The sequence below is a fragment of the Elgaria multicarinata genome, chromosome 8, assembly GCF_023053635.1.
Source record: "Elgaria multicarinata webbii isolate HBS135686 ecotype San Diego chromosome 8, rElgMul1.1.pri, whole genome shotgun sequence".
NCBI classification, from domain to species: domain Eukaryota; kingdom Metazoa; phylum Chordata; class Lepidosauria; order Squamata; family Anguidae; genus Elgaria; species Elgaria multicarinata.
The window spans coordinates 32,834,153-32,861,056 of record NC_086178.1 but is presented as its reverse complement, the minus strand read 5'-3'; the positions used below and the strand labels follow the sequence as shown (position 1 = coordinate 32,861,056).

The 26,904-nt window shown below is 42.8% G+C and overlaps 1 protein-coding gene across 1 annotated transcript in view; it reads right to left on the bottom strand.

Annotated features, from left to right (window-relative positions):
* ERICH6 (glutamate rich 6) overlaps positions 1 to 26,904 on the bottom strand; it is a 35,351-nt gene that overhangs the window by 5,296 nt on the left and 3,151 nt on the right. Inside the window, exons 3-13 of the mRNA XM_063131973.1 lie at positions 24,495 to 24,586; positions 23,106 to 23,160; positions 21,356 to 21,483; positions 20,035 to 20,107; positions 19,115 to 19,224; positions 11,714 to 11,772; positions 11,399 to 11,515; positions 6,326 to 6,424; positions 6,080 to 6,237; positions 4,543 to 4,628; positions 2,127 to 2,287 (exon numbers count right to left, since the gene is read on the bottom strand). Of these exons, the coding sequence (XP_062988043.1) occupies positions 2,127 to 2,287; positions 4,543 to 4,628; positions 6,080 to 6,237; positions 6,326 to 6,424; positions 11,399 to 11,515; positions 11,714 to 11,772; positions 19,115 to 19,224; positions 20,035 to 20,107; positions 21,356 to 21,483; positions 23,106 to 23,160; positions 24,495 to 24,586 (1,138 nt within the window). The remainder of the gene's footprint in view (positions 1 to 2,126; positions 2,288 to 4,542; positions 4,629 to 6,079; positions 6,238 to 6,325; positions 6,425 to 11,398; positions 11,516 to 11,713; positions 11,773 to 19,114; positions 19,225 to 20,034; positions 20,108 to 21,355; positions 21,484 to 23,105; positions 23,161 to 24,494; positions 24,587 to 26,904) is intronic.

Sequence of the window (26,904 nt, the reverse complement as noted above, 5' to 3'; positions counted from 1 at the left end):
GGTACTTGAGATGGTACCTTAAAACAGGCCAGATTGTTTGTTCATGTAGACCAGTATTGTCTGCTCTGACCGGCAGCAGCTCTCCAGAGTAGTGGAGGCTGGTGGCTCCAATGTCAGTGGGGTGGTAAATCTGCTCCGGGTTTCCGTCAGAACTCTAAAGGAGCTATCCAAGATGAACCACCTTGGATAGCTCCTTTAGAGTTCTGACTGAAACCTGGAGCAGATGCAACCACCCCGCTAAAGTCTAGGGTCAGGCAAAGAAAGGTGTTTCCCGTCGCCTGCTACCTGGCCCTTTTAACTGGAGATCCCAGGGACTAAATCTGGAACTACCTGTTAGGCCAATGAACTATATTGCACCACTATCCCAGCAATATTTTTTCTTTCTCAGTACCTGAGAAATCTTATGGTTTTTAGTCATCAAATTTTATTTATTTTCACATGTTAATTTTCAATCCTACAAATTCTTACAAATTAAATTACTCATTGTGCTACATTTTAGGCTGCTCCAGAAGGCCTCTCGGAAGGCTGGGGCTGTAGTTGTATGGTACAGCACCTGCTTTGCATGCAGAAGGTCACAGGTTTGATCCCCGGCATCTTCAGGTAAGGCAGGTAAAACTCTTACCTGAAATCCTGGAGAGCCGCTGCTGCCAGTCAGTATCAACAATACAGGGCTTAGATACATGGTCTGACTCAGTCTAAGGCATCTTCCTATGTTCCTAATTATATGAATAACATGAGCCTCCAATTCACAGGGCGATGCTGAAGCCCCAAGGCACATTTATTTATTTACAGCGTTTACATACCACTACACATCTAAACAGATTTCATAGCAGTGAACAATAAAAGATAAAAGAATGATACACCATGCAGATGCACTGGCTTTGGATTTATGTATGTATGTATGTATGTATGTATTAATTATTGCATTTATATTCTGCCTTTTTTCCTCCAAGAAACCCAAGGCAGCATACATAATCCTCCTCTCCACTTTATCCTCACAACAACAACCCTGTGAGGTGGGTTGGGCTGAGAGTCTGTGACTGGCCCAAAGTCACCCAGTGGGTTTCCACGGCCGAGTGGGGACTAGAACCTGGATCTCCCAACTCCCAATCCGACACTCTAGCCACTACACCACACTGGCTGTTGTGCCATTATGGCTATTGTGCCATTCATTCAGAAATCACACCTAAGTTTACTGTGCCAGCTTCAAATGTTTACAGTATACACCAGGCATGAGATAAACAGTCCACTCTTCTGAAGTATTTGTAACTTTGCGTCAGGAATAAGGCTTTCTGAGGCTGTCATTCTTCATTAAGATGGGAACAGTGGCCTATTACACACATGCTGACCGGCGTACCTTTGTTGGTATAGGGAACAGGGAGCTATCCTTGCCTTTACTCTCACCATTTCCAGTTTTGTGTGGCTAAAACAAAGGGACACATTATAATAAATATGGAGCTACAGCCAAAAATGGCAACCCATCTTTATCTCCTACGAGGATAAACACCACATTATTTTTATTGTACATTATTGTCTATAATGTACAATAAAACTGACTCATGTCATCACATTGTGCGTTTCTATGCCCCCTCCCATCAATTATGAAGAGCAGGGACAGTGCAGGGATATCAGGACACAGGTAAGTTTTACTATATGTTGTGGAGGGGAGAACTTGACACAGGGCTGGCAGTAATGGAAAACCAAGTGGTAGAGTCCATCCTGGATTGTATTACTTCAAATTACAAGTTCGGAGGATCATTTTTTTAAAAGTGTTTCCTCACAGATAAGCCACCCCCCACCCCTGCTTCCCCACAAACATGAAATGAGCACATCTGCAAAAGTGCAATGCTATACATGGAACAAGATTAAAAAATGCATCCCCTCCCTGCAGTCTAATGTAGTAAAGCTTCAATAGGACTCTGCCATGTGATTTTCCCGAGATTAAATGCAGAAAGTTCCTTCCTGCGGAGGGGACTTCACTGCTACACTGTCATGGAGGCATCTCCTTCTCTGGTTGTTCATGTTCATGGACTATGTAGAAGCCCAAGTCTACAGGAAATGGTTTCTTCCTGGAAGCATAAGATCCAAGAGTGTGGTTCCAGTACAGGAAGTGTTGAGGTGCTTACCTTTCCACCGGCAATGGTGAAATCACAGCAAGAGATGCTGTAAGTAATGTCTTGACCTAGTGGCACTTCTTCATCTAACTGGAGAGGAATTCTTGCCCAGCCTGCTAAAGAAGTTCTCTCTTCCGACAGAGAGAAGGAAATTGTTGTAAGTTGTTTATTGTCTAAGGAATATAAAACAGTATAGAGTTATTAAATAAATCGATCTATTTAAGAATAACAAGCCAAATTCACCTAGGTCAGATTTTTAAAGGCTAATGTGAAATAGAATTGCATCCAATGTAACTCTATAGCAGAAAAAGTGCAAGAACTAACACTGTTCCTCTAGTCACAGCATATTCAGCTAGCGGTTGCAAGTGCAAGCAAACACCTAGTAATGGGTTGTGGACATGCTTACGACACGGCTTGTGCAAGCAGAATCAAAGTACAGAATTTGACAGCGTTGTTCTACCAGAATGACACGATTAGATTCAGACCTTGTTTATTGCTCCTGCTCTTCCATACAAATTCTCAGAGTGGCTCCCAATATAAAATTAAAAACTACAATAACTAAGTTAAAAACTAATAGCTGGATTATAGCAAAATACAGGAGCGACGTAATCTGATAAAAGCTGAGTTAAAAATTAGAAGCTAAGTTTATATTAAGAACCTATTATATGTATGAACCAGAAAAAAATAAAAATAAAATTAAAAAGCAAACCACTCCTCTTATAGAGGAGGGTTGGTAAAGCTTCCCACAGTACTAAGCCAGATCCTTCTAGGAATTTGGCTTGCAGGTCATGACTCTCTTCCACTCTATCCTACAGCAATTGGAATTGTGGGATATTGAATATGGTGCTATCATAGTTGTTGATAGACCTCTGCTCTATGAATTTCTCTCATTCTCTTTTAAAGCCATCTAAGGTGGCTAGCCATCTTCTAGCAATGGATAATCGTAAAGAGAAGGGGCAAACATTTATAACTACTTTTGTAAACTGCCCAGAGAGCTTCAGCTATGGGGTGGTATACAAACTATATATATATATATATATATATATATATATATACACACACACACACACACACACACACACACACACACACACACACACACACACACCCTAAACCTACTGCCAAATCAATTTCAGGAACAATAGATCCTGAGTTCTAGTGTTACGGAAGTGGTAGAACTATATATATATTCCACTTTCTCCACACTAGTAACATAATTTCATAACCCTCTATTATGTCCTCACTTAGTAGAAACCAAATACCTAATAATGGTATTACCATATAGTGGTATTCGGATCTTTCCCCCCTTAATGCACCAAGACAGAGAGTTCAAATATTTGTGGGATTTGAAGAATACTGCATTGAGAGAGAACTGCAAAATGAAGGAAAATTAGCTGAATAGGTAGGATGGAGGATAAGGCTATCAATGGCTACTAGTCCTGATGGCTTAGAAAAAAGGAGAGTAAGGGGGAGACATGACAGAGGCGTGCAAAATTATGCATGGTGTATAGAAAGGGGATAGGGAGACATCATTTCTCCCTCTCATAATAGTAGAACCCAGGGTCATCCCATGAAGTTGAATAGTGGGAGATTAAGGACAGATAAAAGGAAGTACTACTTCACACAGCACATAGCTAAACTATGGAATTCGGTACCACGAGATGTGGTGATGGCCAACAATTTGGATGGCTTTCAAAGGAGGTTGAGTAAATTCCAGGAGAAGAGTATCAATGGCTACTAACCCTGATGGCTATGTTCTACCTCCAGTAACTGAGGCAGTAAGCCTGTGTGCACCAGTTGCTGGGGAACATGGGTTGGAGGGTGCTGTTACATTCATGTCCTACCAGTGGGTTTCTCATTGGCATCCTGTTGGCCATTGTGTGAACAGAATGCTGGACTATATGGACTTTTTGTCTGTTCCAGCATGCTCTTCTTCTATTCTTATACAGAAGCAGCCTTAAATGTGTAGGAACAGGCATCCTTCTCTTAAATGGCTATTGATCACACAGCTAAAAGCTATTGGGGTATACAGTGCAGATCAAACTTCTCCCCTAACATAGAGCTAGCTACCTAACTGAACCTCATTGTCTCTTTACTGGGAGCATGTCTACATCTTCCCTGTCACACGAGAGTGAAAGAACAGCTATATCCAGGTTGTGAGAAATTGGATAGAAGCCCAACACAAGGGACTGTTTAAGACCACTCTCCATGTCAGAGTACTCATATTTCCCACGCTTTGTTACACACCTACATCCATGACACCATAATGGCAAATCCGAATTTGGGTGGAGACAGATGTGACGAGGCACAATTCTACTATAAGAGTGAATGTGGCCATTCTGAATATCTATTACATACGAACCATTCTTACTGTTGTACACACTAACAGAAGTACTGTCCATTGTAACTGCAGAATTATCCAACTCACATTCAGGGGAATGTACTGGAACGATTTCTCTTTCTTCCTCTGTTTTTATGAAGGCAATCTGTTTGGCCATTTGTCTCTCTTGTTGCCTGCAAAATCAAAACATAGGTGGCATGAATCTCCCATTTCTTCACTACCTCAGCTGAGTTTCAGATGAAACTCTTTGGAGGGACACCCTAGGCAACTGCTAATTTCTCCACTGCTTCAAATCATCCCCCTCTTCTTTCAGTAATGTCTTTTTTTCTCTAGAAACAGCATGGCCATCTGAGTTTGGCTCCATGTGTGTGCTTGTAACATCTTGTTAAGCCCAGTGAATCTGGGCCAGAATTGCTAAATTAAGGAATTTGATGGAAAAAGAGTTTCCCTAGCTCTCCTTCCTGCTGCAGCCATCTCCGACACACACCCACACACCCAGCGCACACCCACACCCACACTTCTCCAGAAGGTTAAGGGGCTCCTAAACTATGTGGCATGGGGGAAGGAGGTATGAGGAACTTTACTTCCATAAAAATCCTTAAACTTAGATCTTACGACCCAAAGCCAAGTCTGGGCAATTCCACCTTCTCCTAGCAGCCTCCCCCACTCCCCATCCATCCTACATTGTACAGGGTGAACCTGCCCCCCCCCCAGGCTTTCCAGAGAGGCTTTTCCACGTGTTCAAGTGACTCCATGGGGAGGAGGGGATGGGAAACATCCATGAACTCGCTTACATTATCTTAGGATCAAAGCCAATGGAACAACATCTAAGGACCTCCTCCAGGTGTCTACTCTGTGGTGGCCCCCCAACTGTGGAACAATCTCCATGACAAGGCCTGCCTGGCGCCGACATTGTCCTCTTCAGTGCCAGGTCAAGACTTGTCTCTTCTCCCAGGCATTTAGCAATATGTAATGAGCCTTGGTCTGTTTTTTTTGGCTCACCGTTTCTAAAGTTGAAATAGTGGTTTTAAATGTATGTGAATTATGCATGTCTTTGTGGTTTTTAATTTTTGTATATTGTTTTTAAATGTTTTATCTTCGGCTATGAGGCGGTATATAAATACAATAAATAATAATAATAATAATAATAATAATAATAATAATAATAATGTAATTATTTTTTAATTTCCCTTCACCTTTCCTGCTTGTTGCATTACAAAACATTTTCAATGTCTTTATTTACTGCATTCTTATATCAATGAGAGAGAAAGAGAGAGAGGGAGAGAGAGAGAGGGAGGGGGGCCCCTTGCCATTAGGCTTGCAAATAAAATGACATGGGCATGCCAGGGAAGGGGAGTGGAGGAGACAAAGAAGAAACTGGGAAGCCAGTTTTTCAAGGCCAGAACAAGGGGGTGAGCTATAGGCAGGCACTTCAATGGACTTTGGGCCAAGCTGATCTTCCCTTGCTGGTGTTCTTATTTGAATAGCAATTGGTGGTTCTTGTTCTTTTTGCCGATGGATGTTTAAATTGCATATTTCTAAATGCTAGCTTGCCCCCCAAAGGTACACATTTGTTCCTGAAAACGATTAAGCAAGCTGGTCTATGTCAACCAGTCTGCTGTACCTCTGGCGAGCTCTTTCCTTGGCTTGTTGTCTCTCGGCCTCAGTTCCGTGGGCCTTATGCGGGGAAATGTTGATCAACTCAATGTCAGTCTTCACGTAGAGCTTTTTTTCATTGACAATGAACTCGTGAAGGTCTCTGCATTGCTGGCAACAGAAAAGCTGGAAGGCAAGGCCCAGCGATTACCTGGTGGCGAGGTGGTCCTTGGCTTTGTAGAGAAACCATCAGGGGTACTTTCTCATTACTTACATATCCATATTCAGCTATTTGTTCTAGACTTTCAAATGAAGGAAAGATCCTCAATGGGCTGCCACAGAACTCACAATTGCTTGGGTAGTATTTTTCAAACTGCAGGAAAGGAAGGGGACAACATTTGGAAGCTATTAGTGATATCCATCATGCAGAAAGTGTCTTCCTCTTAACATCCTGGGTTCTCTCCGTACTCCTTTCCATTCTCTGGCTCCCCCTGCTGGTGGGACAACAACACTGGCGAGGCTTTCTACTGCTGCCCTGCGGAGACCCCTGAAGGTGGACATGTCCACCATCTGCTAGAGGAGGAAGTGCCCCCCACATCATTGGTAGTGCACGTGCTGGTAACTTCGAGGCTCGACTCTTGCAATGCGCTCTACCTTTGTGTCTAGTCCAGAAACGTCAACATACAATCCGCTCCGCACACTCAGGTCCTCTGGGAAGAATTTACTCCAGCCAACAAAAACAAGGCTGACAACTATTACCCAGAGGACCTTTTCTTCTGCCGCTCTCAGTTTGTGGAATGGCTTGCCGGGAGAGATTCGTCAACTTAACAGTCTTCCAGAATGTAAGAAAGCCATAAAGATTGATCTCTTCCAGCAGGCCTACCCAGTTGAATTTTAAGATGCCTTTTTTAATGGTGTGCTGCTTTTAATGATGCACTGGTTTTAAACGTTTGAATTAGTTGTATATATTTTATGGTGTTTTTAATTGTGTTGTACCCTCCTCGATCCAGCGGGAGAGGCAGTAACAATTATTATTATTATTATTATTATTATTATTATTATTATTATTATTATTATTATCCCATGGTGCCTGGGAAGCAAAGAATTGCTCCCTTTGCCATGCAATCTTTTAGGACTGAAATGTAGGTATTTATTGATTAATTTAATTTATATACCACCCAACAGACAAGATACTACTTGGGTGATCTACAATTTTCAAAAAACAAACCCAGAGCAACCACTAAAACAATAAATACAACAATCGAAATATCAAAACATCAAATGTGCAATCCTATGCACATTTAGACAGAAAAAAATTCCTATAATTCCCAGCATTCTTACACCAGCCATGCTGATTGAGCATGCTGAGAGTTGTAGGACTTTTTACTGTCTGAACATCGATAGGATTGAGCCCTAAAAATATTAAAGAGCCAGCGGTAAACATAATAACCAGAGCAAAAGATTAAACATTAAATGCCTGATGGAGGAGGAAGTTCTTAACCTGACGTCTGAACGTATACAGTGAAGACGCCAAACAAATCTCCTGTGTAGAACATTCCACAGATGGGGGGTCACTACAGAGAAGGCTCTTCCTCAGGCACCCAGAGAAGAATCTCTGAAGATGATCTGAGGTTAAGCGGTGGCCTAAAAGTTTTCTTGACACCCTTAAACACACTGAAATGTGTCTCAGCCCTTTGATAGGATTTGGGGGGGGGGGGAAGGAAGTGGACAGTATAAAAGGCCACCTTTTTTATTGATTTATAAGAAAGTATTATTATTATTTATTTATTTTATTTATTTATATAGCACCATCAATGTACATGGTGCTATACAGAGTAGAACAGTAAATAGCAAGACCCTGCTGCATAGGCTTACATTCTAATGAAATCCTAATAAAACAATAAGGAGGGGAAGAGAATGCAAACAGGCACAGGGTAGGGTAAACAGGCACTGGGTAGGGTAAAACTAACAGTATAAAGTCAGAACAAAATCAAGTTTTAAAAGCTTTAGGAAAAAGAAAAGTTTTTAGCTGAGCTTTAATGCTTCTTTTCATACCTTTTAATCTTTTTACTATTTTAATGGTATTTATTTATTTGTATTTTCTTATCCCGCTCCTCAGCTCCCACCCCTGCCCTCCCCAAAAGGCTCCTGGAGCAGCTTACAATAAATCAGCAAAGAAGACTTAGGCTTACAATCTGAAAAAGACATGAGACAAGGAAAAGGGGATGGGGAAGGAAGATGGGCCTATCAGTCATGGGCTGTGTATCACCTCCAGTATTAGGGGCAGTATGCCTCTGTGTACCAGAGGGGAGCATCAGCGGGAGGGTGCTTTTACCAGTGGTGCAGCTAGGGATGGACTCTGAGGTCAAAGTTCCTGCCCCCCCCCAGAACACCCCACCCCATGACCAAACAGAGAGCAGCAGGCAATGAGGGCATCAGGGCAGTAGAAGCAAACTCCATTTTATTCCTGTAGTCATGATGTTGCTATTATCTGAGTTTAAAATGCAAAATTGCCTGTGCACAGAGAAGGTTTTGTTGTTGTTGTTGTTACTGTTATTTTTAACAAATCAGGGCTGGCAAAACATTTTGTTGCCCTAACATATCAGGCATGTAGAAGCAATTGTAAAGGATGGAAGGGCGGTTGGAGAGAGGAAATAGAAATGTGAGCTGCTGTGTGCTTCATAACCGAAGTAATCTACATGTAAATCTCCTCTCTGCCACATACAACCAGGTTCTAAAATTACCTAGGGGCACCACTGGCTATTGCACATCCTGCTTGTGGGCGTCCCACAGGCATCTGTTTGGCCACTAATCCTGGTCTAGATAGACCTTTGGTCTGATCCAGCATGGTTCTTTTTATGTTCTAATCCTATTTGTTTTTATTCCACTTCATTTTTACATTTGCAATCAATGTTATGTCATACTGTTTTTATCAGAGCTGTCAGCTGCTTTGAACTTCTACGGTACTGCGACTTCTCCAGGCGGAAGCAGCTGGTTGGGTGCGTGCTAGCCATGACACGTCATGTGCCGCAAAGAACCTCACAACGCACCCAAGCCACAGGAAAAAGCCTGCGAAGACAACCCGTTATGCTCCTTTAAATAAACCTGTACCTTTTAATTTCAAGTCTGAGGATGATTAACTTTTCACCTAACCTGGTCTTCCTTCTGTGGCCAAGCCCATGCCCTAAAGCTTTTAAGGAGTGTTTAAAGAAAGCTTATAAAAAGATCTGTCCTTCTCCATCCCACAAGTCAGAATTGTCCACATGTTCAGACTAAAGAATGAAAACATGAATGAAGGCCGTGCTATCCAGGAGCAAATAATGCTCAAGGCAGGAGCGGTGGGGATGCATGCCTTTTGTTTGTTTCACACATAGTTCCACATTTTCACTGGAACAGATGGTGTTAAACAGCTGTGTGCCAAGACCATTTGAACTTCTGCCCGTTGCTCCTTTGCTGGTATCCCCTACTAAACCCAGACAGTCTTGGTTAACATCAGTGACAGCTTGAAGAGTCTCGTTTTCATTTTACTTTCTAAAGGGATTACAGATAACTGTAAATGATCCAATTTGTTGTTTCATTAGGGATCTTAGAGCCATCTGGCTTCAGGAAAGCTTGATAAGTAACAACACAGGCAAAGAGAGAGGCTTCCCCCTGCCCCCCATATGTTCCTGGAGTAAGTTTGCCTCTCGATACCAAATAACTGGAACTCCCATGTCTCTCACCCCATTTCATTTTTAGGTGAGGCATTCTTCTAGACCGCTTAGGCTACTCATTAGCCTGCAGAATGCTCCTGATTTTACAATCAAAAATACTTGTGATAATACAGTTCATGCATTCTAAAGTGGTGAAGTTTTGGAAAGGCAATATCATAAAGGGTTTGCCTTCACTCACCCCCAGATAACATAGACGTTGATCTGCAAGGCTAAGCTCTGCAGTGGGTAGAGCTGCATGATTCTATTTCATGACTGGTGGTCTGGTGGGTGGGTGATGGAAAGGGACTGTGGTCATCTGGGAACTCCAGTGGCCACGTTGGGACCCCAGGAGGGCTGAATTTGGACCCCTGGCCTGAAGTTCTGAACTCATTTAAATAAATCAAAGTTCCCCTATTTGTTTATTTATTTATTCCTTGATCAAATTGGTTTGGAGCCTCCTCAAAGTTAATGAGCTTCTTTAAATGAGAGTTTTATAGCATGCTCATTACTGGCCACTCACAGATGTTCACGGGTCATTCTGACGCCGCCATCAGCCTCCTGTGCATCTCCTGCTCCATTTTCCCATTCTAGCGCTAAAAATAAAACCCCAGAAAACCCAGCTCTTCTGGGATAAATAATTATTTGTCGGGTTTTCCTGCTGTGTGCTGGCAAAGTTAAGCTATAAAATGCCCACCAGAGGGCGCTGTCCCATTCAACTGCATTAGGGCTGTACAAGCCACATGGTCCCTGCTCTCTTCCTCGCGTAATTACAGCTCGTTGCAGAAGCGGAAGAGATGCAGGAAGCAGAGCCACCGTAAGGAAACACAATTTTCCCCCATCTAAAGGACTTCAATAATGGTAAAGCAATGAAAGGCACCTCAAGTGACAGTATTATGCCAGATTGGCAGATTAAAACAACGGTGAGCAAACAGGATTTAGGGCCATGATATGAGCCTTCTGCATGCTCTGATTTTTATTCCTGGAGAAGGCTCTCAATGGCTACTAGTCCTGATGGCTATGTGCCACCTCCAGTGTCAGTTGCACCCGTGTCCTGGTCAGCAGCTGGTTGGCCATTGTGTGAACAGAGTGCTGGACTAGATGGGCCCTTGGTCTGATCCAGCATAGCTCTTCTTATATCCTTATGAAAAGAAATACTTTTTAAAAAGCAAAAAGCCTGCAAAAGTGTTGGTGAGTGGTATCTTTTATTGAGCTTCAGCATCATCAGTCAGTCCTACAATAGGTGGAAGATCAGCCAGCCCATGGAAACTCAACCATCTAGACCACGCTTCCCCAACCAGGAGCCCTCCAGATGTGTTGGACTACAACTGTTATTATCCGCAGCCCATGTAGTCATCCTGCTGGGTGGGGATGTTGGAGGTTGTAGTCCAACACAGCTGAAAGGCATCAGATAGGGGAAGCTTGACGTAGAGAAATCAGTGTACGTTTATTTACATAGGAAACTGCACTGACCCTAACAATATACCCACAGCTTCTAGAAGCTGTGATTGAACAAACCATGAAGTTAAATAATAAGAGAAAGCTCAAAGATTGCTGGGTTCTGTGAAATAAAATGCATGTCTCCCCATCAATTATTTTATGCTGACACCTCCCTGGATATAATACATGCACAGCCACTGAATGGAAAGAGACATCACCTCTATATGAATGTCTTCTCTTGATGACTCTGGTCTATACGCTAGGATAGTTGGTGGTCCAACGCTGGAGAGGGTGCGCAGTGATTCCTGAAACAGCTTTAAGAAGTCTTCTTTAAACTTAAAAGCAACAACAACAAACAACGCACAATAAGAGATCATTCCATTTCAAACTTCAAACCACTTTATCCAGAATACTCCCATAGGATTACTCCAGAATAAATGGCTTCAGCCTTGATTTGGCTGTGAGGGGTGGGAGAGCTCAGATGGGAGTATATGCCAAACAAAATGTTTATAGAGACCACAAGTGGTTAATACCTCCATGTCGCACAAAATGTCTAAACAGCTGAGGTCTTGAGACAGGACAGCATAGATATCTAAACAGCAACAATGAGAGTTAGTTAGGAGATGGGCATACGCTTGCCTGTTAGATCTCAATCTTAGGAGTAGTGGTTTTGGAGAAAATGCAATCCACCACTGTGGCAGAACGGTGGATTGCACAGGGACATGGAATTCTTTCAGGACTAGCTGTGCAGCCCAGGATGTGCCTTTTCCAGGGACACTCCACCTGTTCCATTGTGTTTACTGTTCTAACTACTAGTCTGGGAACACACAGCTCGCCTCTATGGAAGTGCCATTAGAAGGCTTGTACTTCAGTTCCACTCCTCTGGGAATGTCCATTAGCATGAAATTGTTTTAAAGTAGGGATGTTTAAGCCCTGGGGAGGGGGGCACATTTCAGTAGCTGAAGGTAACAAAAGAGATGGGGAGGAAAAATACCAAAACTACCACCATGTTTTAGCTTACAACTAAGCTGTAGCAGAGGCATTTCAACCTTTTAGGATGGAAGGAAGAAAACATGTAAAAGCCAGGTTGGCAGTCGAGTCTAGTGGGTGGGGACAGTGGAAGGGAGCGTGGCCATATGGAGAATCCTGGAGAGCCGGAATGGGACCCCAGCTGGGCTGTATCTGGCCCACTGACCTGAGGTTCAACACCCCTGTTTTAAAGACTATTTTCAACAGAGATCAAGTCACCACAACTGCTCTTCATTAAACATGCCAAACATAAGGGTGCTGACGGCTTGTTCACACTGGGAATTCCAGACCATGGAGAGTCAGGCACCTGCAACTACTGCCATGCAATGGATTTGCCTACTGACGTACCACTGCAAAATATTTAGCAGCGGAATGCCAAAAGTCAACTCCAATTTGTTTTTAGGTTAGAGCAGCTTTTCCCAACCTGATGCTCTCCAGATGTTTTGGACTACAACTCCCAGCATTCCTGACCAATGGCCATGCTGGCTGGGGCTAATGGGAGTTGAAGTGAAAAACATCTGGAGGGCCCTAAGTTGGGGAAGGATGGGCTAGGGAAATGCTGTATTTTAGGAACACAGTGGTGGAGTGCTCAGCCTTCAAAGCATTGAAAATATATATAGTGTATATAGGAATAGAATAGAAGCCCGCCACAACATGTACATTGATGGTGCTATATAAATAATAATAATAATAATAATAATAATAATAACAACAACAACAACAACAACAACAACAACAACAACAACAACATGGCAAGAGATACGGAGGCTCCATGCAACATCCAGTATATATCCATGGCACTCATACAACCACGTTCCAAGGTTGGCAGTTTCAGCCTGACTGTTTGTGCTATCTGGAGGGAGAGGTCCGTCTGGCACCTACACTGTACTCTTTTCGTTACCAGCTGAAGACCTTTTTATTCTCTCAGTATTTTAACACTTAATTTTAACTTAAATTTAAATTTTACTGTTCTAACTCTGTATTTTAATTTCAATTAAATATCAATTTTGCTGTATGGTTTTATCCTGGTTGTGCTTTTTATACTGTATTTTGTATTTGTGTTTTTAACCTGTTGGTTGTTTTATTATGGTTTTAATTTTTGTGAACCTCCCAGAGAGCTTCGGCTATTGGGCGGTATAAAAATGTAATAAATAAATAAATAAATTGTATTTTCCACGGCACAAGATACTGAACTATGAATACTGGAGCATTTATAGAGTGAAAAAAGCACATGTGACTTAAAGCTGCAGATTGGGTTGTTTAGCTGTAAGGGCTAGAGCAAAGCCACTTAAAATGTACTACTTTGAAGAATATAACATTATTTTCTTATATCCTGAGACTTGTTCTCTGTTTTCTATTGGTCTGCAAATGCATAAAAAGCAACAGAGGAGTTGGAACAATGAGACACAAAAGAAATAAGACAAGGGGTTGGATTCAAAGTTGTAATTCTGCTGACAGAACTGCTTCAATCAGGGAGGGAGGGATCCCTTCTCCCCCACTGAAGCCCCATACACCCTCAAAATCTGCTCCAGAGAACTGGGAAACCCCTCGAGAGCAGATTTTCGGGTGGTGTGAAGGGAAAGTGTCCCATTATGCTAGCAGGAGATTGGATTTATAACAAGGAGCACTGCTGTAAATACAACTTTAGGATGCAGACAGACAAGGAGTGGATTCAGACAACACAATAACCAATGGTGGTTTAAATAGTAGACAGTTGGTTATTTAACCCACCATGGATTATTGCGTTGTGTGGAGGGAGATTTTAACCAATGGTTGGTTATTTAATTGAAATAACCAACGCAAATAACCAATGCTGTACAGAGCTGGCTATTTGAACCACCATTGGTTATCGTGCTGTGTGGAGGGTACCGTTAGTTATTTCCTCAACCACTGATGGTTATTTCATCAGCCACAGAGTCGCAAGGCAAGAGCAGTCAAAGAGATGGCTGCAGCTCTATTTCAGCTGTCAGGATAATTTTTGGCAGCAATGGCTGATGGGATACTAGCGGGAGGACTGAAAGGGGAGAGTAGGAGATGAGTGAGTCAACTTAATGTGGACTAATAGTTAACTCAACGCTGATCCTAATCCACATCATGGTTGATTATTATGTTGTGTGGGAAGTACAACCTAGATAAACAACTGTTGAGTTGATTATTACCCCCACCGTTGACTATCATGTTGTCTGAATGCAGCCATGTTGAAAGTTGTTTAAGAGAGGCATAGTTTCTCATGGTGTACACACACTTTTTTTGTGTTGTCAAACTGTTGCCTCTGGTCAGTTTTACAGCTGTTTGAAACAACGCGAGCAGTAATAGCTCTTTCAAACTGCCTACTGCTCTCTGAAGAAAAAAAAGTCTGTCCCCAGCTTTAGTGTGCCAAGTGCTTTGTAATTCTTATTTCACTGATTATCACATGATTAATGTAAGGTGTATTAACATTCTTATTTTACAGACCAGTAACAGCAATGCCCTTAAGATTTCTCAAGGAATCTATAACTGAGCAGGAATTACAGCTTCTGGCTTCACACACACAAGAAGTCTAGAAATAAAGGCAGTGCTCAAAAATGAAGAAACGAATGTTTCAGGCATCAATTTACCATTATCAGCAGGAAGCTTTGTTCTCTTCTCCTTCGGAGCTGAAAAGAAAGCAAAATACGCATGACACCTGGCCTAACTATATAAAAGTTTATTTGTCTCTCTTCAAGCAACAGCAGGAGAGCAGACGACTCCACAGAGGCCACTCTGATCTGGCAGTTCAGTGCGATTCCATATAGGGCTTCTTTAAAGGAAAATTTTGAACTGTACACTGGTATGTGAATCTAATGCGCGCACACACACAGCATGTCATGCTACAACATCCCTGTGCATTTTCCTTGCCTGCCTGTTGTTTCTTAGAGTCATGTTCCATGACATTTAGAGATCTACATAGAATGAGAAAAAATTCCCAGGACTTGGAATTTGACAGCACTGATGCAAAAGAGTTATATTCAAGCTTCACACAAGAGTCAACAAAAAGATGACTACCCCAAAACAAGATGTTTTAGGCCAGTAGTCTTCAACTGGTCCAGACCCGAGACCCATCTCAGACTCCCAACCTACAACATAAGACCCACTTTCACTATTGCCCAACATGGTAGCACCAGCTTTGCTGCGATCCAAAAGTGGGTCGCAGCCCACTGGCGGAAGACAACTGTTTCAGGCCTTATACTGGGAGTGGTCAATATGCATTTCCTGTGCATGAACTGTTAAAATGAAACCATTTTTCTCCTTGAATGGAAGGTGATTTTGTAAATGAAAAGTAGGTTTGGACTTTTTAAAGTGGATGTGTGGTGTCTAGGACTTTTGACATCATAGGAAAAGCGACAGAGAGCATGCTTCCATTTGGGGGCTGCCTATACAGCACTGGGCTACTGCTGCTTTTGCTAGGAGGAGGGCTTTCTCCACTGTGGCACCCCGGTTGTGGAACGAGCTCCCCAGAGAGGTCTGCCTGGCGCCTACACTGTACTGCTTTCGTCGCCAGCTGAAGACCTTTTTATTCACTCAGTATTTTAACACTTAATTTTAACTTAAATTTAAATTTTACTGTTTTAACTCTGTATTTTAATCTTATATCAACTTTGCTGTGTGGTTTTATCCTGGTTGCGCTTTTTATACTGTATTTCGTAATTGTGTTTTAACCTGTTGGGTATTTTACTGTGGTTTTAATTTTTGTGAACCGCCCAGAGAGCTTCGGCTATTGGGCGGTATAAAAATGTAATAAAAAAATAAATAAATAAATAAACCCCACGCTTTCTCTGTTGCGGGATGGTGGCAGCTAATCCTGATGCATAGGGAGGGAGCGAGGTTTCTGGTGGCCACGCAGTTCACCGGCCTGCCCCGTGCCCGGGAGGATGGCGACCAATCAGGGGTCACCTTCCACTCAGGAACATCTCCACATTGACTCTGGAATGAGGTTAGACAGCAGAAGAGCCGTGTTTCCCTGGCTGCAGCCTAAAAAATTGAGGTAAGTCCTCGACTTTTAAAATGCGGAGCTTTACAGGAAAGCCCTGTGGTGGCTTTGAGGTGGCTGCTGTGTCGTATAACCACCACAGCGCCACCGCAAGGCTTTCGGAGCGTATAGACAGCCCCCTAGAGCGAAGAGGGATCTTGTGAAAGTTGAGAACTCAAACTTCCAAAGTGCCTCTTTGCAGTCGATATGTGGCTGACCTCATTACAATGATAAATCTAGAGGGAAGATTTCTTTCTTCTCAAAGCTTAATAATTTTGTCCATGAATATTCTTTGGTTGTATTTGGAAGAACCTTTAAAGAGCTTCAAGGATACTTTTTTCGCTGGGCCCCAGACTGACTGCTGTGCTATGACAATACTTTTAGACATAACAGTTTCATGTAGCTTTGTCTCAACAAGGTTCCTTTTAAGAATGTGATATTGGATATTTTTTCGCATCATCGCCCATGTCATAAAAATTGAAAACTTCACATGACTTGTCAGGAAAGGAGTCCCCATGTTCTTTAGAATGATTGCTTCAAAAATTGGTGAATACGATGTGGAAATTAGAAAAGGTGTTAGCTGCGACTTTCTTTGGCAGGGGAGAAGAAATAAGAATGCTTGATCAGAGCCTGGACTACTCAATTTACTTTTCATATTCTCAGTCACTTTTAACATCAACATAATACAACATCTGTATGGCTTGAATTTTTGAACTGCACAAATGTTCTTTTGGAACTGCACATTCCCATACCCCTGGAACTGCACATTTTATATTTGGTTGCACAATAAAAAAACCACCACCGTTTCGCACACATATCACAAATTATATACTTTGCCACTGCAGACAACTCTGACTTCAGTCTGGTTGCCTTTGAAAATATCTATAGTGGGGATGTTTCCATGACCATACATTAGAATTTGGTTCTACTTGGTGGTGTTTGATTGTACTGATGAAATCATAATGATATCTGCAAATAGGATAAGCTCCTTTATAACAAGCAGAAGAGATTTTGAGTGTTTCTTATGTGAGGCCAGAAGGAATAAGGAGCCAGGAAAAACATGTTTCATAAAAGCAGTTCTGTGTACTGCCACAGGAATGCAATAATACACAACTTTCTTTGTATGCTGTCAAGTGGGCTTGCTATATTCTGTATGCCCACAGAGTGCTTGCTATGTTCCTCTAAAAATAAACCTTATACATTTGCTGAATTTAGAAAGTTAAAGGAAACTGCACCTACTCACAAGTCTTGACTCTTGTTCAACTCCGTTGGTGTGTTATTTATTATATTTATTTATTTAAAATATTTAGTATCCTGCTTGCCAGTTTTAGGGGAAGTTTTACAATTAATATTTAAAACCAACCATAAGGCTTTTTTTAAAAAATGCAAAACATATTTAAAATAGCAGAAATAACACAAGTACATTAGCAGGATTAAATCTATCTAAATAATTTTTAAAAGGCCCGAATAAGAAAAAAGCTTTTGCCTGGTGCCAACAAGATTTGGTGTCAGATGAGGCTCCTGAGGAGAATGTTCTAGAAGTGAGGCACCACAACTGACCATCAGCCTGACTTCTACAGCTGGTGTCACCCAGACAAGGCCTTAATACTTGGGCAGGAATGTCTGAGAGTAGACAGTCCTTTATTTAGCCACTTGGATGTCAAGATGTATAGAGCTTTCAAGGATAACCACAGCACTTAGAGCTGTGCTTGGAAACAGAGAGGCAGCCAGTGAAGCTGCTTAAGAATGGGGAAGATATGTCCCATTTATCTGCTCCTGGTCATCAGCCTATATTTTTGGATCAGATGAAGCGTCCAAGAAATCTTCAGAGGCAGCCCTACATACAATGCACTGCAGTTGTCTAATCTACAGATTACCATAGCATGGATGTTGCATAAGGGTAGGACCAAAATTAAAAATTACTACAATTTCCAGTCACTTTGGATACATGGTGTTGTATATGGACTAGGGCTCTGCTGTTCTTCTGCCAGCAGGCAAAGACTACTTTAGACCAGTGTGGTGCAGTGGCCAAGGTGTTGGACTGAGAGTCGGGAGATCCGGGTTCTAGTCCCCACTCGGCCATGGAAACCCACTGGGTAACTTTGGGCCAGTCACAGACCCTCAGCCCAATCTACCTCACAGGGTTGTTGTTGTGAGGATAAATGGAGAGGAGGAGGATTATGTACGCTGGAGGAAAAAACGCGGGATATAAATGTAATAAATAAATAAATATTCAAGAAGACCTCTAGCCTATAAGTGGGTCTGTTGGGTTGGATAACTGTTTTATAATTTTTATTTTTGTAACTATTACGTTTTTATTTTATGTTAATGTATTTTATTGTTTTAATCAATCTGAATTATGTCTGCAAGCCACTTTGAATGCCATTTTTCGTAAAAAGGTGGGGTACAAATCAAATCACATAAATGAACAGGGCTTTGATTCTTGCTCAGGGTATGTCCTGGGTTCAAATCCTAGACAAGCCCCACATATGGAAAGAGGGCTGAATGTACCTTTTGGAGGTGCTGTTGCCCAGTGGTAGAGCATACATTTGCATGCAAAAGCTCCCAGGTTTGGTCCTGGGTATCTTCACATCAAAAGAGCTCAGGTAGCAGATGATGGGAAAGAACTCTGCCTAAGACCATTAAGGCCCAATCCTATGCAGGTTTAGAAAAAAAATAAGTCCTACAACTTCCAGCATTCCCCAGCCAGCTGGCTGGAGAATGCTGGGAGTTGTAGGGCTTTTTCGTCCTGTCTAAACACCCATAGGATTGCACCCTTAGTCAAAATACACCATATGGATGCAGATGGGAAAATAGTCTGAACTGGTGTAAGGCAGCTTCCTGCATTCTGTTACAATGAAGACTTCTTCCCTGTTTTGCTTTAATACTGAAAGGACACAATAACCCCGTTACTTACACTTTCTCTTGTAGACATGGTCATAAAGCCAGCTCGCATCTGTCTGCATTGAGACAGATATTCCTAAGGGTTTTTGATGCGTATCGGCAGCAACGGTATCCAGTGCCTCCCTTTCAGTAGACACAACAGACCATGTGTAACCAAGCTGAATAATTAGTTTATGTCTCAAAGCAAACTCCAAGGCCCTTTGTCATTTTCGATGCCCAAGAGCTATCTTTGTTGAACATGGCTTCTAAGCAGTGGAAAAGCTAAGGAGTGTAAGAAATTTACCAGTAAGCAAGATAGCAAAGTGTGCTTAGATCCAGCGTAGGAATGCCACTCCTAATGTTGGCTGCGTTAACATAAAACCAACAGACTAACAAGGTTACCCCCTCTGGAAACTGACACCCTTATCTTGGAACTGACTACAAAATCCCTCATTTGTCATAGAGGTCAAGTGGGGAAAAAGAGAGCTGAGAAATGTTTAAAGTAGAGGGAGAAAGAATACATCCCAAAGTAAATTCACACAAAACTAATTTCAGGATTGAGCACAGTATTGTGGAAGACAACAGGGTGAAAATGTGGAAGCCAGTTGGGACCCCCAGCCTTCTAGTCTCCAACACATGTCACCCCCACCCACATCCACACCTCCAAGGCCCCCAACCTGGTGCGCGCCACTTGTTTGCACTACAACTACCATTATCCCCAGCCAGCATGGGGTCTGTAGTCCAACACCACTGGAGGCATCAGGTTGGGGAAACTTGCTTCAGTTTAAACCTAAAGTATAAGAGGAAAGACAAGTGATCTTTTCTTGCCTTCCCAACTATTACCTGGAAGAAAATAACTTAACAGTAGTGACACTGCTGGAGTTTTGTATACTGTTACTCAATAGCAAGTTGAACACAATTTCTTTTGGAAAGCAACATGTTTTAAAGGCTCACCTGTTTACTTGGTATTCAGATGTGCTTTCTCTCCTGACTCCTCCCAATATTTTCGGAAAGCCTTTGCTTCGTGCTGAGTACAAACCAAACTAGTTATACATCCAGGGTTGGATCCGGACTTAGTCATACTTAAAGTAGATCCATTAAATCCAATGATTATTAAGTTAGGACAACAAAGTCTAGATCCAATGCACAAGAGGCAAATCTCCATTGCATACTGGTCCTGGACTAATGAAATTAATAATCCTTCAGGAATGATTAACAACTCTTCATGACAGGGGTATCTCACTTGGGACCACTCTGACCCCCTTCCCCCACCCCAACACACACACACACACACACACACACACACACACACACAAGTTATACCCCAAATATCCATTTGCAGCCAAATCTCATACCTCTGCAAGTCAATGAGCGGCCTGCAGACTTGACGAGGCCATAGACTTGGCGAGGGATGCTGAAACTAGCACTTCCTAAGGGCTTAATCCTATGCATGTTTAGACAGAAAAAAAATCCTACAACTCCCATCATGCCCCAGCCAGAGTGTCTGTACCTTTGGGTGGTGCTGTTGCCCAGTGGTAGATCATATGTTTGCATGCAACTGTCCCAGGTTTGGTCATGGGCATTGCCACATCAAAGGACTCCAGGTAGCAGATGATGGGAAAAAGTTCTGTCTAAGACAATACCTATACCCCAATTACCCTCTCGCAGCCAAGGGACCTGGCAAGGAATGCAGAAACTAACCAAGCGTCTAAGGGCACAATCTGATGCATGTTTAAACAGAAAAAAGTCCTACAACTCCCAGCATGCCTCAGACAGCATAGTTGGGGCATGCGGGAAATTGTAGGACTTTTTCCCTCTCTCTAAACATGCACAGGATTGCACCCTAAAAGACTAAGCTGTGGATCAGAAAGTCCCTGGGTCATATCTTGCTTCTACTATGAACTCTCTTGGTGCCCTTAAATAACCTACTCTTTCGGTCAGCCTCAATACTCCTATCTGCAATACGGAAGATAACAATGCTTTACCTTATAGGATTGCTGTAAGGTTTACAACTAGATAATGCACATGAAGCACTTTGAACACTTGGAAATGCTATTCAAACATTGATGATGATGATGATGATACTGTGGTTAGGTTGGAGCTACTTCATCCATACTTAAAGTAGGCATATTGAAATCAATGGGACTCCTATAAGTATGGCTAAGTTTGAATCCAACCCACTATTGGAGTATTCTTTTCTGCAAAGCCAGCAATAGCTCTTAATCACTTGAAGCGTGGCCCTGTCCTTGCATGTGAGGAAGTTCAAACCTACTACCTGTGCTTGACAATGGTGTCTCAGGGGTTTTCTGGGAAGATAACTCTGTTAACCCTTCAGAGGTAGTAATATCTGATTCTGGCTCTGGACTCCCGCCAGCCTTCTCCTCTCGGCTTTCTTTAGAAGACCTAAGAAGATTGAATGACAATATATTAATCCCTGCGGGCATTGGCAAATAACTGATTAGAGAAGCCCAATACGTTATGACAGCATCTGCAAATGCACATGCTTCTACATTGTTGAACCCTGTCAAGATATGTATATGCAAGGCCCGGAGCTTTCCAGCCATAGCAGTTATGTCAGGTCCTGAAGAATTCTGCTATAGGAATTCTACAATTCGGTGCAATTGCAGCAGGTATCTTTCCTTCTAATAGCAAACTCAGATGATGGGTGTCAACCAGGAGCGTTGCTAGGCCTGGGCCCATGGGCCCGAGCCCCAAATCTACTTGTGCTATTGCAATACCATCACAATTTCTCCCACTGGCCAATGGGGTCAGTAACAGGAACAAGCAATAACATGTTTAAACCAAATGAAGAAATCCTGTTAAATATTATAAAAATATTTGTAAAGAATGTAAGAAGTGTTCTCCTCAAAAGCGAAGGTAGTGTTTTTTTTAAAATTTATTTTATGTGAGGCTGAGGCAAGCTTTCCCATGAGAGCCACAAAAGTAGCCGTGGGGGCTTCCACACACCTGGGGTTGGATCCAGATTTAGGCATGAGCAACTGGGCTGGCGATAGCAGGCTCCCTGCTAGCTTCTCCCTGTGACAGCCCTACAGCCCACTGAAAATGCTACCCAGAGGGTCGAGTGGCCGTGCTGAATGGGATGAGCTGCAGTGCAGGGGTGGCGGAAGAATTGCCCAAAATCAGGCAAGAAGCACCATCCGTGAGCTTTTGTCCATAGAAGGTTTATTTATATTTATTTATTTATTTATTTATTAATTACATTTCTATACAGCCCAATAGCCGGAGCTCTCTGGGCGGTTCACAAAAATTAAAAACATTCAAAGTATAAAACAACAGTATAAAACCATAATATAAAATACAATATAAAAGCTCAACCAGATAAAACAGCAGCAATGCAAAATTACAAATTTAAAACCATGTTATTTAAAATTTAAAGATTGTTAAAATGTTGGGAGAATAAAAAGGTCTTCACCTGGCGTCTAAAAGCATATAATGTAGGTGCCAAGAAAACCTCCTTAGGGAGCTCATTCCACAGCCGGGGTGCCACAGCAGAGAAGGCCCTCCTCCTGGTAGCTACTTGCCTCACTTCCTTTGGCAGGGGCTCATGGAGGAGGACCCCTGAGGATGACCTTAGGGTCCGGGCAGGTACATATGGGAGGCGGCGTTCCTTCAGATAACCTGGTTGATTCCAGATCCAAGCCAGAAGCTGCAATCCACCTCCCATGGCACATGGTAGACCAGTTTGAGTGAGATACAGTGGCCCCATTCAGAAGACACTTTAAACCACAGCTTTAACCACAGTGGTTAAGACAGAACGTCAAGCTGTGTTCAGAAGACACCTTAAAACATGGCTTTATCCATGGTGAATGAGGCTTTCTGGCTTAACCACCATGGTTAAAGCTGTGATTTAAGGTGTCTTCTGAATGGGGCCATTGATATAAGCTCAAAAATAATGTCTGCAAAGACCCTAGGAAGGAGCAGAAATTTCGTCCCATCTCCCTCTAAGTGTAACAGGGAGAATCCCACTAAAATTAATTCCAATGTTTTGTTATTTTTGTTGTTACCTAGCTGAAGACATGGAAGCTCTACTTCTAACTCTTCCTGGATGATCTTCAGAACCTGTTCATACAAGCACCATTAACAGTCAAGACACGGTGGCACATACATGCTTAAATAAACACAAAGCTTCCATCCTGAATTTTTCTCGGAGAGCCAATGTTATTTTTAATACAACCATCCATTACATGAATCCACATATGCACAAACCTAACGCTCCCCACCATAGTGTCATCAAGGGGGAGACATTCCTCCTTAGATGGGGATGCAAATCAGTTCTTTCCTAATTTCTGAAACACCCACCCTATCTCATTTTACAGTTATGCTCAATCACTGTCCCTATCAGGTCTTGCACAAAAGTCAGCCTTCCCCAGCCTGGTGCTCCCCAGATGTATTAGGCTACAACTCCCATTATTTACAGCCTGTACTGGCTGGGGATGGTGGGAGTTGTAATCCAACACATTTGGAGAACACCTAGCCGGGATGGGCTGCACTTAGCAATATCATACTGAGCTCAGGGCACCATTTATAGAAAAAAGCATTTTTGCTGCAGTATTAGATGGAAGAGACTTTTCCAGTGTTGCCTTTACATGCATTGTTCATATATAACAGGAATAAGGAACTACTGATCTGCAGGCCTGATAAGGCATACCACATATACCAGGATTCCTTATCCAGCCTGGCAGCTTCTTCCCCTGGCCCTACCTCACGAGTGGAAAAGGTCTTACTCTGATCAAGAGCTTCCTTTCTCAATCCTTAGCAGGGGAAAGCACTTATTTCCAACCAGCACCTGATTGGAGATAAGAGGTTTCCTGCCCTGGCAGAAAGTTGTCCTGCTTACTTCTAAGTAGTCATGTAGAGGCTTGCTCTGCTTACTTCTGAGTAGACATGATATTGGAAAGTTCTGCTGAGTAATCCAGTCCTGCTTCCTCCTGAGCCTAGACCTGCAGTTGTTTGTCCTGCTTACTTCTGAGTAGATGTACCAAGGCCTGCCTTGCTTATTTGTGAATGAACATGGTGCTCATGCTTACTTCTGAGTAGACAAGCTTCCTACCACAAACTACTAACAATGTAAAGGTGAGGCGGAGTTGTATTCAGCCCTGCCCAAATTTGCCTATGGTCCTGCCTACCACGGCTGGCCTTTGGGATGGGCAAGTACTGAGCTGAGGCGGGAGCCAAACAGAGCTGGGAGCAGGGAGCCTACATCACACCTGCAACAGGCCCAATAAACCTTCTGGGTAGCCCTGCAAAGGTGACCATGAAGGGGGGGCACAAAAGGCACTCCATGCTGGGGGGATGTTTATCCTGATGAGCCTCAAAGTACTGGCTTCCTTCCCCAATATACTGAAGATGCATTCCTTTCATTTTCCACTTCAAAAATAATAGTAATTCTGTACTTGTGTCTATATCTGGCTCCTCAGTGGTGTCCTCCAGTTCCATCCCTCTGAAGTTGTCATCCTCTGGATTTGTCATGCTACCTTCAGCTTCCCTGTGTTGAAAATAAATTACAGAAAGGATATTTACCTTTGCAGCACTAAGGATCAATATATAAAACAGGTTGACTTTATTTGAGACTGAGAGGCATTTAATGTCCTTCTCAGGAAAATGGTGATCTGAAAGAGGAGGATTTTGCATCTACTCCTTTGTCATGGTCAGATCACTTCGTGTTGAAGTTTAGGCTGACAAGCACTCTACTCCTCTGCAAGGCTGGTCCATCCAGAGAGGCAAATGTATTCTAATGGATTCTAGAAGGCTTTAGGGAATACCCCGGGTGGTACAGCTGCAAATTCCCGGGTCAGTCTGTGGAATGCACAAATGACTGAAATGTTGACATAATCAACATTGTTCTCAAGCATCCTCTCCCACTGAGCACAGTCTGTCTGGCACCTTCTTATACACTTGAGTTGAGGGCAATGAAGCAAGCTGGGCAATTACTAGAACGCACTTGGAGAAAGTCTCATGATGGGTTTTACCAAAAACAAGGAAGAGCTCATCATCAAGCCTATTTTGTGGAGGTGGAGATGGGAGAAGCCATTTTTCTCCACCAATATTGTGTCCTCACAATGTTGTTAAGTGGAACTTTTCCAAAGGGCCTTTTGAAATCTTGCCCAGTAGGAGATAGGGTGGAACTCATGACATGTTCAGAAGAAATTTTGAGGACAACATTGCTTGTATCCACCACGATTTGGACTCCACAATGAATATAAACCCATGAGCTTAAGCATTCAGGACTCTGCCTGATCTTTGTTGAATAATTTAAGATTTTAGAGCATAAAAATGTGGACAAGATGCTTGGAAATGTCCACCCAACAACATATATATTCTCAACCTTTTCTCCTCTCCTTACATATCGCAAGAAGGAGATTGTTGCCTGGGTCTAGGAAGTGGCAACTTCCTCATTAAGAGATGGTGTGGCTCCAAACACCTTAAAGAACGTGGTAATGTGACTAGTCCTGTAAGAAACATACTTGGACCAAGATGATCTTAACAATTGTAGCCAAAGGCTAATGACCACTTCCTGGTTAAGGGACTTGAGTGAGTGGTTACCAGCCGACTCCAGATACTCTTCAAGTCCACGCTACTTCAGCAAATCCTTTAGGCAATCAAAATTAATCTCTTTGTGTGCTGTACAGTCTTGCATTTATATTTTAACAAAAACATATACATAATCTAAACTATGGATGCTGTACAGTAAATGAAAAAATGGCGATCATCATGTGACACAACCCACCATGGGTTAAACAAGCCACGGTGGGCTGCTGCGATTGCACAAACTGAGTCATTGTGTGTAAGGAATGCTCTTCTTCAGCCAGCTGGAACATAATCTTTCATTTTAAATTAGAAATGCAAACAATCTGGCAAAGAAGTGTTATGATTTAAACTGCTATCATGAAGTAGGAAGTCCATCAAAGAAAGAAGTATCCTGCCTTTGCTTGATTATTTTCCTCATTCTCCAAATCTAAGTTACTCTGCCACAAACTATCATAAAACTTCATTTTCTCCTTATTCACCTGCCAGAGTGCTTGACCAGATGACATCACTGCTCCTGCTCTAAAAAAAAAAAAGTCCCAGAACCAGGGCCTGATGCTGATGTGGGAGGGCATGAACACACTGCACCACTGCATCACCCCCTTTTGCCACTGCTGCCCTTCATCCCTGCTCCCATCACCACCTGCCACCTTGCCGCTCGCCTGCTGCAGCAAATGTTGCAGAGGGAGAGTGACTAATGGGCTTTTTGGAGCACCTAGTGAGGTGCTGCCTCACTGGAGTGAGGCAGAGGCCAGGACCTCTCTTGGTGGGGAGAGGGGAAAACGCGGTCTGCTGCTCCACCCAGTCTGCCATCTGGGAGGGTGGCCCTGCCCAGAGCAGTGGTCCCTTGTGCCTCCCCTCCACCACTGAATACAAACAAAAGGTATGGCCAGGCCAGCGTTCATAGCAACATGAACATTAGAACTTAGTGCGGTACTCCTTTACACATATCCAAAATTCCAGTGAAAAGAGAAAAATGCTGGAAATAGAAGAAAAGAAGTTAAGACTGCTTCACAGCGACTTAATAGCTGCACAAAATACTTAGCTGTCCACTACTTAAGGGCTGAGTTCAGACGACACTTTAGGCAAGCAGGGCAGGGGGGAAATAGGCAACTCACTGTGTGTTATGTTGCCAGTGCTCCCCACATGACATGTTGTCCCGCCCCCGTTGCACGGGTGAAAGTCCCGTTGTCCTTCCGGGCAGCTGGTGCTCCTCCCTCAGTCCTCCCGGCACTATCCCATCATGCATTGCAAGTTCTGCTGGCTCTACAGGACCGG